Raw genomic sequence first — 19,920 nt, 5'->3', positions numbered from 1 at the left:
AGTGGAGCACACTTCCTAATTTTCCACTACGTGTGGCTCATGCTGGTCATTTAAGTTTTGTTGCCTCGGTTTTTCCATGTGTCACTTCATGACTTTATCTAGAATTTGACCAATTAAAAGGAGGCAGTTCTTTGAGTTCCCAGAGAAAAGCAGCAGAGTTGTTTTTCTAGGTATTTCCTCCCTTAGTTGAAAGCTTTATCTGTTGCTACAATTTCCAAGTTTTCCAAGGCTTCTTTTCATGTTGTAACATGATCTTGTAGGAGATACTTGGGGAAACTAGTCTCATGCAAAGGTAACCACATTGGAATGGTCCTCGAGTAGGGGGATGGCTAAGGAAGGAGGACGACAGAGAGCTGAAAAAAACTCCACAAAGGCATCAACCAGGGCTGTCTGTTCAATGCTGTATTCCAGCACCTGGCACATTGTAAGCACTTAATATATATTTGTAGAATAAATGAAAGAATTAGTGTTTTCATCCAGGTGACATTTTCTTCCTCATCATTTCTGTGGCAGTGATGTTCAGAGAAATTGTGTTCTTGCAGATGTGGGTGTAGTATGGAAGAGAACTTTTGCCCCCTGAGGAATAGCTGTGTCTGCTTTTCAGATCAGTTGCTGAATCCTTCAAAAGGGATTGCACAGTTGAACCTGAGGGCTATGACTTGGTCACCTTGCATTTCAGTGACACTGTGTGCCTCACCACCATCTCAGCCATGAGTGAGCCCGTTGGGAGGGGTAGATCCTCTCAATGACATGTACACACTCTTTGATGCCATTGTTGGCAGCCATGATGTCTACAGGGTAAGTTACTTAGAGAAATATGTTCAAAAATTGGAGGATGCAATTGTATTGAATGCTGTTATTTAGAAATTAAATTTTAAATAGTGCACCACTTCCATGGGTAACCCATTGGAAATGAAAGCCAGATACAATGCTACAATTTCACCCTTTATAAAATAGCAATCTCGTCTCAGGAAGAGATTGATGATCGATTTCTTTTGAGCCATTTTCTAGAACTGGGACTAAGAAGAGGTTGGAGTCAAAAGGGATATTGCACTTCAGTGGCTAAGTACTCAAAGTGTAGGCAGCATCTCACTAGGCACTGAGGGGTTACAGAAGTATTGGTGTTTTGCCCATAGTTGGTGGCTGTACAGAGTTCCTCTGAGTGAAGTTTGTGCAGATTTAACACATGCTATTAAAATTTAGTTTCCTCCTTTAGGTACCGTTTTTGTACAGGAGGAACTCTGACATGTCACATGTCAAAGAGCTATTAGACTTGAGGCTCTTTGGGATTGCTACAGGGTAACCAAGAGCCACCTATTGATCTGAGGTCAGGGGAAATGATTAATTGTGAGATTGCAACCTCAGCTCCCGCCTTTCCCCCACCCCTCTAAGCCTGTCAATTTCCACTCTTCCTATGAAAGGTTACAGAAGATGAGTAGTGAACAGATGACTACATTCAGTCATTTTGGTGCCATGCTTCCTTACCTTGCTTCCTTACCCTTGGTTTTATGTGTTGTCTCGTCTCTGCGGAGAAAATGACTAAAAATATCATAGCTGTGCAGGGACGTTTCCATGTTGTCTGCAAACATGGATACTTGTCTTATTGATGGAGAAAGATGCCCCAGGCATCCCATACTTTAGACAGCTCCTCTGTCGCAGGAACCAAGGTTGAACTGGAGAATGAGTAGCTCCATTCATTGGGTCCTTCACAGTAGTCTGAAATGTTCCAACTCTCAAATCACACACAGGGCAGTGTGTTTATCTCAGATGAGACAGGGCCCTTTCAGGTCAGGTAGAAAGCCTCAGGGCTAGGCTAAAGCCACCTAAATAGGGCTCAAAAATAGACATCATACCTGTCAATCAGCAGGAGCTGCAAACTAATCAAGAAGCACACATGGAAACCACAGCAGAGAAAAAAATCCATGGAATCAGACTACCTGTCCTAAGTTGTTGAACTCAAGCAGCCTGAAGAGAAAAACAAATCACCAATAGCTAATTCAGTTGAAACTAAAATCAATGATGATTCAGCATGGCCAGTAATACAGCCACTAGTTTAATCAATCCAGCTGATATTGTTTGGACAAGTGGTGGGGGTCTTAGGAATGAGGCCATTAGGTATTTTGGTACTTCATGGCTGCAGTAGTGAATTACTGGGCTGTTTGCAGGACAGAGCAGGGCTACATGAATCCAAAAATGGAATCTAATTTTTCAGTCTTGTTTATTAAAAACAAAACAGTGCAAAGGAAATAAAAATTGAGCCAGCTGTGAGTCACCAAACCCATTTGTTTTTTTCATTTTCTTTACCTGTAAAATTGGAATCACCTCCCCTGGTACTGGGTAATCTGAAATGGGAGTGAAAAGGCTGCTGAGGAATTATGGGGCTGCTGACTTGTTCTTAGTTTCAGCTCGCCGGCCACCACCCCATCTCAACCAGACCCTTTTCTATATCTTCCTTTTCTTTCTGCATCCTTATGCAGCCCACAGTTCTCCATAGCTGTCTCAGACCAAGGCCAGGCAGTGCTCATGCTCACTGCCCTGCTCTTCTCCTCATCCGTATCCTTGAGGACTCCTGAGTGACTGACTCATTGGAGCTCAAGGGTCAGCCCGCAGTCTCTGATAATGGCCAGCCAGTGAGTTTCTCCCTCCCACATCACATCGCCTTCCTCTGTACAGGCACACAGGCTTATTGGAGGGCAGGCCTCCTTTTCTCAAATTGCAATAGGTAAGGCAGGCCCCAGAAGGAAGCATGCTGAGGTACAGAGTCCTGTAGGTGCCAAGGATTGTTGTTACTGGCTATATAGAAAGTCATGAGGAGGGGTCTATTCTGATGACTAAATTTTCTCTGGAGCTGAGTCATAGCCACAGTCCTATGGTTCATTTCAAGCCCTATCAGTACAGATAAGGATACTGAAGTACAGAGAGGTGAAGTGACTTGCCCAAGACCACACAATTTGTAAATGGTGCATCTGGGATTCTAACCAAGGCAGTATGACGTCAGAGTTTCACGCTTTTAACTGTTGCACTCTGTGAGTGCAGTTCTCTTGGCGAACATGGATCTGAGCTGAACCCAGACATGTACTAGAAGTCCTTTCAACTTACTTACCATTTGGATATGCTTAAAAAGCTTCAACTTCCTAGTCACCTAAAAGAGCGAACACACTTCTGTGGAGAAAGATGAGGAGCAAAGATTTACCTTTATTTGAACAGGTATCCAGCTCTAAGTGGTCCCTGCAAAGCAGCTGAGGGCTAGTACTGCTGCCCTTTGGAGAGGTGGCCCCAGGAAAGGAGGAGGTAGCTGGCAGTAAAAGACCTAGTTCTCATATCCAGTGAACTGCAAAACTAACTCCATCATATTAGCAAGGTGAAAAAAGCAGAAGGAACTAACTCTTCCACCTCCTTCCTTTCTGGCCTTGAGGCTGCCCTAGCTCATTTACCTGAAATCAGCTAAAGAAATTCTTGCTATTTGCAACAACATGGATGGATCTAGAGGGTATCATGCTAAGTGAAATAAGCCAGGCACAAAAAGACAAATACCATATGATTTCACTTATATGTGGAATATAAAAAACAAAATGAACAAAACAGCAGTAGACTCATAGACACCGAGAAGTGACTAGTGTTTACCATGGAGGAGGGGTTGGGATAGGTGAAATAGGTGAAGGGGATAAAGGGGCACAAAAATCTCAATCACAATATAAATTAGTCATGGGGATGAAAGTGCAGCATACAGAATATAGTCAATAATTCCGTAACATCTTTCTATGTTGACAGTAACTATACTAGTTCGAGTCAGCATCTAATAATGTATATAATTGTCAAATCACTATGTTGTATACCTGAAAACAATATAATATTGTATATGAACTATGCTTCAGTAAATACACACACACACACACACACACACACACACACATCTAGGAAAGAATACACTAAGTTAAAGAAAAGTAAAAGAAATGCTTGCAGGCAGCATCATACGCACTGTTCCCCAGGGTGCTCCTGCGTGGGCATCTGTCCCAGAAATCTCCCCTCTCCCTTCCTCCGGGAATTACTTGGAGGCTGATAGTTCTATACTACCTGCAAAGCAGTTGCATTTATTACAGAATCTATGGATGTGGAATCTAGACATCAGAATTTTTAAAAAACAAAGCTCCTTAAGTGATTCTTATGTGCAGCCAGGCCTGTGAATCACCCATAGCCTCTCTCTGTTTTCCTCACTTTACAAGAAGAATAGCTGGCTGCCATCACATCTCTTAAGCTCTGTGGAAATATGCACATGCACACACACACATGCAAATAAATTATGTGCCTGTTAATTCTATTTCCCTTGATTCCCAGGTAGAGACCATTGGTGGTGCTCAAATGGTGGCCTCAGGCATCCCAAAGAGGAATGGCAGTAGGCATGCAGCTGAGATTGCAATCATGTCCCTAGATATCCTGAGCTCCGTGGGTACCTTCAAGATGTGGCACATGCCAGAGGTGCCAGTCAGGGTACCAATAGGCCTGTTCTTAGGTAACAGCAACCAGCTGAAGTAAGAGAAGACATTCCCATGGGCCTCAAGAGAAGACTAGAAAAGTAGGAAGAGAGTAGCAGGTGTCTGATTACTGTTGGCTGGATAGCCAAGTGTCCAGGGTGCATATTTCTTCTATGCCTACCCAAGTTTACTCTGTTCCTACCACCTGCACTCCTCTGGTAGGCAGCAGACCTTATGCTAGGTACTAAGCTCTTTCAGTCTACCTTTCTTTTTAAAGCCAACATTTCTGTGTTTGACTATGATACAAGATCAACATGAATATATTGTAATTAGGGTAATTTAATTAGTTGAAATCTCAGCTCCTGAAGTATTTTTTCCCTACACTACTCCCCACTTGCTTGAATATCTTCAGGATCTCCCCTTCTTTGTAGCTTTCCCATCTATCTTCACACATTCACAGGTATCTTGAGAGGTATCTCACTTGATGTCACAAATATCTCACCTACTAGCCCCTCTTGCTTCCCTCTCCTCTCCCCTCCTCTTTATCTTTGCTTTGCTTTCCTAGGCTCCTTTTCTTTCCTTTTCATCCCTTTCCTACCACATTTGTTAGAAGAATGATTGATGCTGACTGTGCCATTTCTTCACTGCCCACTTCCTCTTCAGCCCCTTTGCAATCTGGCTTCAGCCCTCAAAACTTTTCCCAGTCCTCATTTGCCCTTCTCTCTGCAACATTTGATACTCTTGACAATCCTCCCTCAGTTAGTTTCTGAGGGACATGCTTCTCACTCTCTGAATGCTTCTTTGCCACTTCATTTACTGGCTCAGTTAGGAATTCCTATTCTACAGCTGTGGCTGCTCAAACATTTTCTGCAAAGCTTTGAGTTGTGGTCTTGATGCTCTCTGCACATTCTGACCTCGAATTCATTTCTCAACCCACTCCAACCTCGCTTTCATTGTCTACCACTGTCTGACAATCTCTTCTGTCTCTATCTGACCCTGAATCTGATATTCCCCAGGGTTCTGTCCTTCATCCACTGTTTTTCTCCCTTGGTATACTCTTCTGGGTGATCTCATTCACGTCTATGGTTTAACTACCACTTGTATGTTGATGACTTCCAACTCCACAATGTCAGCGCATATCTTCTTCCTTAAGCTTCAGCCTTGTATATCATACTTGCTGCTGACATGTCCACCTGAATGTTCCACATGGACCTCAGACTCAACACATCCAAACAGAATTATTTTCTTCCCACACATAAACTTCCTCCTCCTCCTTTTTATTTTTTTCTACTTTAGTTGGTACCATCACTTGCCTAGTTATTCCACTTAATCTTGGGGGTCATCCTCCTTGAATCTTCCCTCATCCTGACCTTCACCATTCAACCAGTTACTAAGTCTTGAATAATTTACATTTTAAGGATTTCTTGAATCTCTCTTGTCTCTTCTTGGCTCTCCTTGAATCTAGGCCACCAGCATCTCTGGCTTGGATTATTGCACTAACAATCTTCTTGCTGCTACTCTTGTTTCTTTCTATCCAGCCTTCTCATAGTCACCAGCATAACCTGTGTTTGCTTTTTTGTCCTTTCATTAGACTCTAAGCTCCTTGATGGCAGGAACCATATCTTACTCATGTTTGTATCCCAAATAATTAGCACACAGCTGGTGTTCTTTTTAAAGAAAAGCCCCAATCTCTATGTGTGCTTCAGTTTTGTATCTCCAACCTCTCTAAGCATATATGTTCTTGTATGCTTCACCATTACTTCAAATTCAAGTTATCTAAAACTTCAAGTCATCTTTTCCTGCAAACCAGCATCAGCTCATAAACCCATGCCAATTTCCTCATGGTTGTCAATCAGACAGCCAACAAGTCTATTGGTTCTCTTTTCATGATGTTGCTCTTTTTATTTTTTCATTTTTTTCATTTTTATTTATTTATTTTGGTATCATTTAATCTACAATTACATGAGCAACATTATGGTTACTAGACTCCCCCCATTATCAAGTCCCCCCCACATACCCCATTATGGTCACTGTCCATCAGCGTAGTAAGATTCTATAGAATCACTACTTGTCTTCTCTGTGTTCTACTGCCCTCCCCATGCCCCCCGCCTCCTACATTATGTGTGCTAATCATAATGCCCCTTTTCTCCCTTGTCCCTCCCTTCCCACCCATCCTCCCCAGTCCCTTTCCCTTTGGTAACTGTTAGTCCATTCTTGGGTTCTGTGAGTCTACTGCTGTTTTGTTCCTTCAGTTTTTGCTTTGTTCTTATACTCCACAGATGAGTGAAATCATTTGATACTTGTCTTTTTCCACCTGGTTTATTTCACTGAGCATAATACCCTCTAGCTCCATCCATGTTGTTGCAAATGGTAGGATTTGTTTTCTTCTTATGGCTGAATAATATTCCATTGCGTATATGTACCACATCTTCTTTATCCATTCATCTACTGATGGACACTGAGGTTGCTTCCATTTCTTGGTTATTGTAAATAGTACTGTGATAAACATAGGAGTGCATATGTCTTTTTCAAACTGGGCTGCTGCATTCTTAGGGTATGATGGTGCTCTTTTATCTCCCCTTTGTGTGCTCCCCCTCCAGATCATCACCTCCTTTCTAGACCACACAACTTTGTGCTTAGATTAGGGAAACAGTCACCTAACAGGTTTTACTTTCTCCCCTTTCAGTGCATTCTATACACTGGCTTGAGAAAATGAAAAGAATATTTATTTCATCATGTAGTTCGCTGGTCAAAATTCTCTAGTGGTTCAAGGTCCTCCATCTTGTACAACCCAATATCCACCCTTGTCTCCAGTTTCTCCTTAGCCACCTATACTAGGCAGACTGCTTTCTCTAAGACTTTCCTCCAGTTCCATGCTCAATCCCAACCACAAACCTTTGATTTGTGTCCCTTTTCTCCTATTCAAATCCTACACACCTATCAAGATCTAAATGAAATCTTACCTTCTCCATGGGATCCTTCTTGACTGAACCAGGTCCTAATAAGCAACCCCTCCTCCATTTTCTAAACTATTATAGTATTTCTGCCAGTAGCATTTATCTCAACTCAACCGTCCATTGTCTTGAGTTGTTGCTTAATTGCTTCCTGTTTGGTAATCTCTTCAATTAGACCATAAACTGCTGGAGAACTGAGACCATGTTTTTTTATTCCTCTTGGAACTTAGCTCAGTGCTCAATGAATGCTTCTGAATGGGTGAGAAATGAATTAAAAAGAGAACCATATGTTTTGTAGCTCTTATGTATTTTGATTCTTAAAAATTAAGCTTCAGAAAAAACTTTTTTAAAGCAAAAACAGTTACTTTCTCTAACTCAGGAAATAGCAAAAAGATAATGCTGAACATTTTTTCAGATAGAAATAGAGCAGAGACCAGAAAGGTAAAGGTGGAGAACTTTCTTGACACTCCTGAACTCTGTTTTCACTATGGCTGCTGAAGATTTTTTCAAGTAATGTCCACTCTGAACACCTAACACAGCATAGTGAAATGTAACAATAAAAGCCATTCTGAGAGCAAATAGAAAATATTCTTGGGTGATCTATAGCTACTGTTCTTCCATGTCCTTAACACAAATGATCGAAAGTCAATTCTACTTCTTTTCAGATGTTCCGACTGTGTTAACAATAGTTCTCTTGATAGACACAGTCTGGGGGACAGATAGCTCTATGTGATCCCTCCTTCCAAACCTAAGGAACAACAAAGAAGTCACATTTTTCCTTGCGACAATTGTGCTTGGATACTGAGTCCCTGCCCAGGCCCTTCTGGTTTGGGTTTAATGCTTATCTGTCCCTGTTGACAGATAGAAACATTTGGGTGTAGCTGTTACTTGGAATAGAGGTATAAATCAGAAGGGAGTCATGTCTGCATCATTATAAACTTGCTTTCTTGTAGGGCAAAGAGTTCATTACTCATTATAAGACATCCTTCAGATTCCCAGGGCTATTTGGTGTCAGCATTATTCTTTTGTGTAGTTACATTCCTTCCCCTGGCAGTGTTCTTCTAATTAGGATCAGAAGCATACCTGTTGACTGCAATCACACCACCTGCTACTCTATACGGTCCGTTGTTGCTGGAGTGGTGAGCCTCACTATGCCTAGATACTGTTTGGAGACACTGTGAACACAGCTTCTCAGATACAATGAACAGGGTACATGAGTACCTACAGAGGGATAGATGGGATGGTCACCTTCTGGTGTTGAGAAGGTGATTGTTCCTCAAGGGAAGGGAAAAATAACAGGGTACATGATGTTTTAATGTTTTAAAAGAAAATAAAAGATAATTTGAGAAGATAAAGAGATTTAACACACATATCTCTTGGTCTCTAATGGCAAACCAGTAGGGGGTGATGTTGGATTGAACACGTAACTTTCTTGTTCTAGAATGAAGCTGTTAGCTAAGTGACACTGAAACAGCCAGTTGATTTGATCAAAACAACTAAAAAAAATCCTTTGGATAAAGGAAAAAATTGGCCAGCCTAGTGGGTTTGGGGGTAATCATGTTGAAAAAATAAATAGGTAGGGGACTGACATTTTTAGGTTTACAACTAGTTTATGGAAATAAACCCAGAGCCAGCTGCCTCCCAGCCTGGATGCTATTTGCTGCTTTAGTCTTCTTTTTGAACTAGTTAGGACCCCAAGAGTTCTGGGTTCATCAATTAGCCCCCTAGAATTTAGTTGCAATAATCCCTCAAACCGAGGAGCTTGTAATTCTGAAATAATTAATTCCAACTTGCCTGTATATAAAACCCTTAACTTCTATCAAAACAGGCATGGAATCAAAGATATCATTTATTCTCCCCTTCTTTGAGAAGAAAACTGTATAAACCATTATGCCATTTTTTTTTTGTTGCTGGCACCTCTTTCTTGGTTATTTAGTGCCACTACTAAGGCAATGGCAACATCACAAGGTGACCTACCTATATCATGGTTGAACAAAGTGATTTGTCCATGCTAGTATGGGAAAAGCATAAAGAACAATAGGTTCTATATGCAGTTTTCATGGATTTTTCTACTTAAAAAAAAAAAACAGGTAAGCCTGTAGCAGTCCTGGATCTGGCAGCTACTAGGCAAGAAAAGGTATTTGCAGACTTCAACAACATACACAAACTAGTCCCTGATGATATGGTGGCCTATATCACAGTGGGTGGTGCCCTGTCTGACCCCAGTCCTCATCACTCATGTGCAGAAACAGGCTTGCACAATGGGTCCAGTCTTAGTCAATCTAGCCTGTGCAACCATGATTAAGGAGGAGCACAGAACTTAGAAGCTGTTGTTAGAATAAATTTTCTGACATCTGGGAAAGTCTTCAAACTCTACAGACACAGCAGCGGCCATGGAAGTAGTCATCCAGGAACTGCGGCATGCATATGACTTTGCTCTTGAAGTGCAATGCAAGAGGAAGTGAAATTGATAATGGAACCGCCATGCAGAGTTGGCACAGTACTCTGGGCTGACGGGAGCTTGTAGAAGACCAAAGTCATATTCTGGTCTCCACCAGGGAAACTCTAAACATTTCACATTGGAAATAGCTGAGAGAAGAAATTGAATTTTCAGAATCAGGCAGCACCTTGTCCAGGGATCAGATAGGAAGAAGAAAACTGAGTGAATCATGCACAGCAGGTGTTTATTAAGCACTGATTACATAAGCACAAGGAAGACATTGTGAGGGATACAAAGAATCATACACATGTGGTCTGTGCACTAAAAGGAGCTTTTAGTGTGCACTAACATGTTTCTAGAAGCTAATGACTATTGCTAAAATGTGGCTTTAAACTCCACACCTGATTGACAATATGTAAAGAGGTGGCTTCATGGTGGACATGAGACCAGTACATGTCACAGGTCTATCAAAAAATCAATTTCATGAGTATGTCCTTTGTGCCCTGTTGAATCTAAGGGAAGTGACAAGTGACCCAGCCCTGGAGGGTCCTCCTTGCCACACAATTGGATGGTGGCTGGAATGAGCTATCTCATGCTTTTCAGCTGTGTGCTCCCCACTAGTGTAAGGCTCCCTGACAAGCCATGCTAGTGGAATGGCACAAATAGGGCTGGCTAGGGACACACCAGGTGAACATGTGATGTTTAGGAATGGGACAGCCCTTTCTCAACAGAGGTTTTGGGTGACCATGAGTTTGTGATGAAGATACAAACAGTACTGAGGTGTCAAGAGAAAGAAAGTCACTATGAGTACACATAGCAGAAATTTCTTGCAATTCTTTTCAGCCATGGCTTCCTGTTTAGATTGTACTTAGCTTCTAAAAGAATTACTTTCTCAACTGTGTGTGAGAATAAGTCTGGGACTTGTTGTTCAGACTCAACTTGAACATGGTCTTATTTCATAGAATGACAGTTTTCAGAAAGGTCAAGAATCCTACCTCAGTTAATAAATGATTGTTCTCCACCAAAGAATTACACTTAATTTCTAAATAAAATTTTCAGTTGTAGTTCCCTATGTAGAGCTCTTATCCCAGGTTAAGATCATTAAATGGAAAATAATACGTTCATGTGTGTACACAGCTCGATGCACTCACTCAAAGGGCAGCTATAAATGTACAGGTTCCAAAAGATGTTGACAGCAATCTTGGGACATTTCCCACTGATGTTTCATTTTGTTTTGTTTTGTTTTTTATTAAAGTATTATTGATATACAATCTTATGAAGGTTTCACATGAACACCACTGTGGTTTCAACATTCACCAATATTAAGTCCTCACCCCACCTACTGCAGTCACTGTCTATCAGTGTAGTAAAATGTTACTTGTCTTCTCTGTGAAGACCTATGTATATTGTAATTGTGAGTCATAGTGTCCCTTAATCCCCCTCTCCCTCCCCATGCACACTCCCCAACCCCTCCCCATTTGGTAACCACTAGTCATTTCTTGGAGTCTGTGAGTCTGCTGCTATTTTGTTCCTTCAGTTTTGCTTTGTTTTTATACTCCACAAATGAGGGAAGTCATGTGGTACTTATCTTTCTCTACCTGGCTTGTTTCACTGAGCATAATAACCTCTGGCTCCATCCATGTTGTTGTAAATGGTAGGATTTGTTTTCTTTTTATGGCTGAATAGTATTCCCTTGTGTATTTCTCTTTCTCCACTTAGCTTATTTCACTGAGCATAATACCTTCCAGCTCCATCCATGTTGTTGTAAATGGTAGGATTTGTTTTCTTTTTATGGCTGAATAGTATTCCCTTGTGTATATGTACTACCTCTTCTTTATCCATTCATCTACTAATGGACACTTAGGTTGCTTCCATATCTTGGCTATTGCAAATAGTGCTATGATAAACAGGGGTGCATGTGTCTTTTTGAATCTGGGCTGTTGCATTCTTAGAGTAAATTCCTAGGAGTGGAATTCCTGGGTCAAATGGTATTTCTATTTCTAGTTTTTTGAGGGACCTCTGTACTGCTTTCCACAATGGTTGAACTAGCTTACATTCCCACCACCTGTGAAGAGGGTTCACCTTTCTCCACATCCTTCCCAGCATTTGTTGTTTGTCTTTTGGATGTTGGCCATCCTTACTGGTGTGAGGTGATATCTCATTGTGGTTTTAATTTGCATTTCTCTGATGATTAGCGATGTGGAGCATCTTTTCATGTGCCTGTCGGCCAACCGATGTTTCTTTTTAAGTACAGCAATATTGAAAGATAGAACTATGGATGTATATGGAAAAGACACCCTTTTTTTCTCTTAAGTAGGAGATGTAAACCTTGGGAGTTCAACCCTGGCAGCAGCCTGTGAGAGAGGCTCCTCAAGGCTAACTTCTCTCAGAAGAGGTCATGTTTCAGTTGAGATCACAGTAGTGGTTACTGGTTTCTTCACCTCAACCCTTCAGTTAAATTAATACCTTTCTCTAGCATGGGCTTTCCTCTGAGATGGTGTCTAGGAGGCTGATAGGTGCTACAGCTCTCACCTTATTTGGGCCTGGTGAGGAAGACCAGCACTCCCCGCCCCATCCTCCCATGAAACCCTAACTAAAACTCGCTCTTGGGGACTTTGCTTAGGGTCTAGTTCATTTAGAAGTGGGGGCATTTATTACATTAATATTTTCTCATTAGTTTTATCCCAAAGGCTCCAAAGTCATGCCTCTCTTTCTTTTACAGTTTATCACATTCGTGTCAGTCACAGCACAGTGACAATTCTTCGAGCTCTGAATGAGGGCCATGAAGTGGAGCTTCAAGGAAGGACAGAGCTCAGGGTATAATGTCCTTTTGTTATTTGAATGAAACCACTTGTACCCACCTGCTTCTGGAGAGGTCATGGTCTGCTGAAATTTACCTGGGTGTCTGAGACTAAGCCATAATTTGGGCAGAATTTCCAGCTCCATCTGCAGTTCCCAAAAGACTATTTCCTTTTGCCTTGGTTTTCTTTTCTTCAAACTACAGCTGCAGTCAGGAGGATTGTTAAAACACCTTCTGCATTTTTTAGACTACAAATTGCATCCTTCTCTCCTAAAAAATTGCCTGGAATTTGGCTTTCCAATGAGCTGCATTATTATTTACATTTTCTAACTTCCATTTTATTTACTCTTCGGCAGTGCCAGACATTGTTCAATAAGCTACAGTACTGGGGAGGAGTTTGGGTCTCTATTTGCCGGCTCAGCAGCTACCCTTTCTGACTTTTCATCCACACCATTGACCCTTGTTTACAGAGAGGCTTCATGTCTTTCTGCAAGAACTAGGAAGGATAAAGTCAGTTCCTATGAAGGACAAACATTTGTAGCACCTTTTCTTTCTGCTAGGACTATCACTTGATCTGGGATTTGGGGTCAGAACACTTTTCCTTTTTCTTTAAAAAAAATATGTTCTATTTCTACTGGATTCTTTTCACCTTCCCCTGGATGACCCGAGAGCCCCTGGCTGTACCAGTTGTAAGAGATTCCAGAGATCTGATCTAACTCCTTCATTTTTAGATGAAGTACCAAAGTCCAGAGTGGTGAAGTCATTTGGTCAGGATCACACAGTCAATTGATAGCAGGATCAAAACCCAGGAAGCCTGACTTGGCAATCAGTACCCTTTGTATGATCCCATTGTGCATGCACATTATTTCCTCAGTGATTATTCTTGGGCAGAGCAAAACCTGGGCACTGAGTGGTCCATAATTTGTTTCTGTCATTGGCATACCTTCCCCAAATGGTGGCAATTTACATGTAAAAGGATTTCAGAAGTTAAAGGTTAGAAGGCCTGCTTCTAGTTGATCAATTTTTTTTCTAGTTAGTTCTAGTTTGTCCCCTCTAAAAGAACCTTAATATCACCCAGCAGGTGGGATGAGGCATTTATAAGCGGACAGAGGTTCCTTTCCCACCTCTGTGGAAAGATCTGTGAGATGACGTGGGTGGAAATATTCCTTGGACAGTGAATCAAATCACCCAAGGCTTTTGTGATCCCTCTATACATTCTGTCATTTCTCAGCAGAGGAGGACAAAGGCAGCTGGGTTTCCTGAAGCACTTTCCGCTCTGTACTGCTGGGCATAGGTTCCCTCATTTAAAAGCTGAGGATCTGAAGAGATGCCACTTTTGAAACTGAAAAGGAAAAATATGCCCTCACCCCCATGGTTTTTAGTGCCCCTCAAAGTCCAGTCAGGAGCAGTCTCTTCTTTGGGTGTTTCAAGTATAAAAACAGGACTCCTTCCAAAGGACCCATTGCAGCGTCACGGTGTCCCCCACCTCAGGGAATCTGGGAACATGCTCTAGCAAGTTGGAGGAAGAAGTAGAGAGAGGTTTCCCCTAAGGCTCAGACCTTAGTTATTGGGGTGGCAGGGGCTTCCTGAGGACAAGAGATTGAGAGGGAGATATTGAGAAAGAAGAAAGGGGAAGGAAGGGAAATGAGAAGAAGGAAGAGGACAGGAAGTAAGATCCAAAGAAAGGAAGGGAGAGGAGGGGAGATCTTTTCTGCCTCTGTATACCTCCCCACCAGAGGTAGGTACTGGGTATTACTGGGAGACAGGGGATTCCTTGTTCCTTGGGAGCATGCAGTATATCCCCAACAAGACCACATCAGCAGCACAATTCAGAAATTCCGATTTAGGATTTCCACCTCTCATCCACTTTGTGCTGCTGGAAAGCAAGAATCGCTCTAGTACATGGGTCAGGAGGACTACATTTGATGGCTAGACAGGTGTGCTGTCAAAGATGATGGCTAAAGACATCATCTGTTCTAGCTGGCTGATGTTTGAAATTCCTCCATCGGAGCCTCTTCTCTTGGGCTCAAAGATTGGATCCAGTAAAAATAATAACTCCCCCAGGCCCCTGCCCCATCCCATCTCCTTTATTGTAGTGATGACACTTCAAGTTGTTTCTCCTAGTGGAATCAAAGATGTGCATTGGATTGGATAAGCGAAGAAAACAGAGCAGTGAGTAACTGGGTGGTACAAAGATAGGGACCACAATGAGGAAACTGAGACAGCTTGCGGGAGGATTCATTTAGAGATGAGCTTGGGGGAGGACTAGGCCTCTCTGGGGTGCTGTCCTGCTGCCATTTCAACCCCCTCCTGTACTATATTGCTGACAAATCATCAGTGCTTAAATGGTAAATTCTGCTTTTTAAAATATTTCTTTCCTAATGGTCTGGTGATAACTCATCTCATTACCTCTTCTCCTATATGAGTCCTGTTTCAGTTACCATTTTCTAGACAAATTTGAAGTTCTTTGCCCGAGACTTTGTATATATCTAGGTTCATTGGTTGTATTTACCAGAGCCTCTTAGGTAGATTTACATTCTGAAAAGACTTTCCCAAATGGTTGTTCTCAACCAGTTTATGTTGTCTTTGCCAGAGGTGAAGACTTTTTGACCTTGTCTCTGCATTCTAGGGTTAAATAGCATTTGAGTATCAGGCTTCTAAGCAGTAGACTTGCTTTGTTTGTGATTTCTCCCTTTTCCCCAACTTCTTCCACCCCTACACTCAACCCCTGACACACACATGCATGAATATGTGCAAGCATGTGCACACACACACACACACACACACACACACACACAAACCAGTAATTGAGCTAAGAAACAATGAGGTGCTGACACAGTCATGAAGGTCATAAAGTCTGCTCTGTAATTCTTGTCCCATCAAGGACTCAATGTGTCAATGTGTGATACTGGACAAGTAATTTTGTCTTCTCTGTGCTTCCATTTATCCACATACAGGCCTCTTCTGACCTGTGATTATCGGACAACTCATTAATCACAAGCTTTAAAATTCTCAACAGTTGTGTTTTGGCCTCTAGACCTGCCCCTTGATTCCAGCATGTGAGAAAAGCTATAACAGTGTGGAGGGAAGAGCATTTAAAATATGGCATCTAAGATGTTAACTAGATTTATTGTGGTGATAATTTCACAATATATACAAACTATGGTGTACACCTGAAACCAATATAATGCACACCTGAAACTAACATAATGTTGTATGTCAATCATATCTCAATTTATAAAGCAGCAAAGTCATAGTAAAAAAACACATAAAATTTGGACTCTAGTGAGGAGTTGGTATAAGTCCCTGCTATGCCTGCTTATTGACAAGTCATTTAATCTCCATGAACCTCAGTGTCTCTATTTGCAGAGTGATGTTAATAATGAACCTACTTTCCAGACTTTTGGTGAGAATTAAATAAGACAGGAGATGCCAAAGTGTCTTAAAGGTGTCAGGCCAGAGTAAGATGCAATTATTTGGAGGGTCTCTGGGACTGCCTAGGGACTGATACTGAATCAAGGAGTTTGCTTTAGGCTTTAGTTGTTGCATGCTTGTTTTACCTCTCACTCTCCCTTCAGAAGAATTTTGGAAGTAGGGTGGGTAAACACAGCTAGGATTCTAAGAATTCTCCTGGATGGGCTCCAGAACCTCAGAGAGCCCCTGGAGCTCCCCTACATGCTCTGATTTGGAAGCTTGCCTGAGTCCATGACACTCCCATCATCTTTTTCAACCATAGGTTTTGGCATTCCAGAGTGTCCCAGGATGCACCCAAATATCTGGAAAATCCTGGCATCTACAAAGCTCCTGTGAGGATTGACATGTTGTCTTGGTAGACTCTAGATCTCCAGACAAACAGTCAAATATGGCTGAGGGTTGAGTTCTTTTTTTAAATTCAAGTATCATTGATATACAATCCTATATTGGTTTCAAATATACCACACAATGGCTCAACAGTTACCCATATTATTAAATCTTCATTCCCAGGTTGAGCTTTAAGAGTATGTTTTACCAAAATGAGATCCAATGATACCTTGAGTGTTCTAAGTGCTCAAGGGTTGAGAATTCCAGTAAATGGAACAATCTGATTATTTACTTGACTGTTCTGCAGAACACGCTGCACTAGGTTCTGTGACAAAAAGAAATAGCTATCACTGTGTTCCCAGCCCTGGTACAGCAAGGGTGGAATAAATGTAAGAATGAGTGATTTGAGTAAAGTCTCAAGTTGTTCACCTCTCCTGAAAACAGAGTGGCCCCAAAGAGTCCAACTATTTGAGGTTTAGGGTGAGTTGGTTGTCAGTTAATGGAGGTTATGCTGCTGTGGTGGTAATTCTCTTCCTACTTGCGTCATGGAGAACTTGTTCAGAGCCTTGAACCAAATACTTGTAAAATGCTTTGCGATTCTTCAATTATATGTGCTAATTATTATTATGGTTGTCATTATTGTTAAGGGATAAATATATAGTGATGTAGAATAGAGAACAGTGGATTTGATATTTAAAGGGGCAAACCTAATTGGAATTTCTAAGTTAAACAATTTAGAACTCTTCCAAATGAGATCTGCCGAGGGTGAGACCATATTTGAGATTAATGGGTTGGAAACACATCCCATTACTTTTCTCAGTCTTAGTAAACACATTTTTTTTCTTATGGATTGGAGGAAATGAGAAGACTGACAAAGAGAATTAAAAGGATGAGAGAGAAACACATTGAGAAGAGGAAAGATGGGAGAGCAGAGAAAACGCAGAAAACTCGTCTCCTCTGAGGTCATCACTCAGGCTCTGGGGTGACCAGCTTGAGTTTATGCTCCCTTTCCCTTCTCAGACTTAGGGCTCTTGACAAACAACTAACTGGGCAGTAGATGGAGGTGTTCCTGAGGTCTCTTTCTACCTGTAAGAATTCTTCGGCAGGAGGGAAAGAACTCTGCAGACCTCTCAAAGCAGCCATGATGCCCTGGGCTTGAAAACAAAGTTGCACAGCCTGTCTTCCATTTCTATTTCCTTTTTCGGCTTTGTGAGAGCTGTTGGATGGCGGGGTGTTTGGGGGAGGCACACTCTCAAAGTATGTACTCTAGATACAAAAGAAAATGGGTTGCCTAGTGCTAAAAGATCAGGGGAAAAATGACAAAGAAAATCTTCAACTGAGCATCCAGATGTTTGGTTGCTATGAAGCCAAACATTCTCAAAGATGGAGCTGCATGGTGGCGGGTAGACAAAACATCTGCATGACAGCTTGAAATGGTGTCCACTTTTCATCTGGCTACTGTGGCAGCTTGTGGAGCTTACCTGAGCCTCAGGTATATATGGCAAGGAAGCTCTGTAGGAAAGAAGACTCCAGGGAGTAGTGACAAGGGGAAAGCAGAGGCAATTTCTGAGCCAAATGTAATGCTTGTACCCTATTGACTGGAAGGACTTCTTTAGGAAAATTGGTTATATAGCATGCTTAAGATTTCCTGTATTTTCTATAATAAGGGCAAAGGCACTGAAGAGAACTTCTGGCTGGTTGGAAAAAAAGGCTTCACAAAGCCACTTCCTGTGTCCCCACCAGTGGGTAAAAATGGGTAAGTGGAGTTCACACTTAATTTGAGTCTTCCTATGTCCTGCTTGCCATGCTGTCTTTACTATTTTTGTGTCTCCCCTGCCCTGCAGGCAAGTGGGCCATGGCAGGCAACCAGTAGAGATCGCAGCCTTCCAAAGAACAGCAGAAAGGCAGCTGGTAAGAAACAAGCCATAAGGTAATGGTGAGCAGGAAAGCAGAGCACAAGAGCTTGCCAGACTTTTAATAGCTGGGGCTCCCTTTGGCATGGGTACCAGTCTCAGCCTACACACTGTTGGCAGAGTGTGATGGAGCTGGTGAATTTCCAAGCTCCACTGAGTTGTGCAAAAACCTTCTGGGGAGGCCATTGCAGAGTGATCTGCATCTGGGGAAGGTCAGTTGCCCTGGCAGGAGAGACCCTTGCCTCCTGTACTGATAACACATTTGAATGTTAACAAGGCTAGCCTTATTATCCAGTTATCAGGCAGGTGCTCCTGTTTCTTTCATTGCCCAGCACCTGGGCCACATAATAAGCTGCCCCAGGTCTTTAGAGACTCACATCTACCTAAGCAAATGAGCAATATTATGATGACCCCCTTTTCCCAGGATCTTTTGGCAGGACTGACTCTGAAGGGATGCTTATATCATTTCCTCCGGAGGTCCTGCCCAATCCCTTGGCATTGCCAACCAAAATAAGACTACTCCTTGACTGCTATCCCTCCTCCCCTCCTAGAGTGGTATGATTCTGAAGCAGCAACAACAGCCTAATTATCAAGAATTCTTCCCACATATTTATCTCTGAGGAACCTAGTGCCTCCTTGGGCTCCTGTTAGTATTTATTATCTTCCTTATCTTGCTTTCTTATTCTCTCTTTCATGGACACTTAGGCCCTAAGACCCATTACTCTCTCCACATACCCTTGGAAATCACAAGATCTTCAGGTAAACATTAGGGCATCTCCACACACTCCTGCTCCCTTGTGTTTTTTAGCATGGTCCAGAATAATCACAATTCTAGCAGCAGCTACTGAAGGCATCCATATACTTGCTATTTTTCCATTAGCCTCTGTTGACTTTCTCAGCTTTTCATGACTATTTCTCTCCTAAGAAAATCCAGTGTGTCTTCATTTATGTGACTATCAGATACTCTCTCTGAGTCATAACATTCATGCTTTAGAAAGGCTTCTGTACTGAGCATGTTGCTTCCCTTATAGCCTTCTGCACCACCCTCTGCCACATATGGCCTGGCCCTATTCTTCCCTATTGACCAATACAAGCAGATAAGCAGCTGGGACACACATTCCTCCAATTTCTAGGAACATTCCTTCTTGTGGAGAAGGAAACACACAGAAAAACCATCAGTCTCAGTCTCTGGTAGGGTTTTCCCTTTGGCAGTGTGGTGTAGGCATTGGAGGCACTGTACAAGAACCTATCCATTCCTAGGAATGTACTGGAGTTTGCAGCAGGAGACACTGCAGCTGACTCACCATCACTGGTTGTGTGCTTGGGAGCACTTTCCTAGCACTGTGGATGGATGTGGCTGAGGTGATTTATACTCACTCATCTGGAACCCCTTGACAGAGGCCAAGCTTCTGTGGGCTGTGGGTATAATGGAACAGATTGATGCCAATTGGCCCCAAACTGGATTTGATTTGATCGTGACTTAATTTGCACCTGTGCTTTAATCAGCTTCTTAGCTGACCGCAATGGCCTTAATAGGCTG

General features: G+C 42.1%; 1 protein-coding gene across 1 annotated transcript in view; it reads left to right on the top strand.

Moving 5' to 3' along the window:
• Nucleotides 1-18,396, top strand: part of GUCY2F (guanylate cyclase 2F, retinal) — a 77,606-nt gene extending 59,210 nt beyond the window's left edge. The window contains 9 exon segments of the mRNA XM_036991438.2: nucleotides 605-725; nucleotides 727-798; nucleotides 4,336-4,502; nucleotides 4,540-4,547; nucleotides 8,546-8,590; nucleotides 8,593-8,643; nucleotides 12,589-12,683; nucleotides 18,135-18,223; nucleotides 18,312-18,396. Of these exon segments, the coding sequence (XP_036847333.2) occupies nucleotides 605-725; nucleotides 727-798; nucleotides 4,336-4,502; nucleotides 4,540-4,547; nucleotides 8,546-8,590; nucleotides 8,593-8,643; nucleotides 12,589-12,683; nucleotides 18,135-18,223; nucleotides 18,312-18,396 (733 nt within the window).
• Nucleotides 18,397-19,920: the final 1,524 nt, after the last annotated feature.

Source organism: Manis javanica, chromosome X (genome assembly GCF_040802235.1).
Source record: "Manis javanica isolate MJ-LG chromosome X, MJ_LKY, whole genome shotgun sequence".
Lineage (NCBI taxonomy): Eukaryota > Metazoa > Chordata > Mammalia > Pholidota > Manidae > Manis > Manis javanica.
This window is presented reverse-complemented; position numbering and strand designations above follow the sequence as displayed.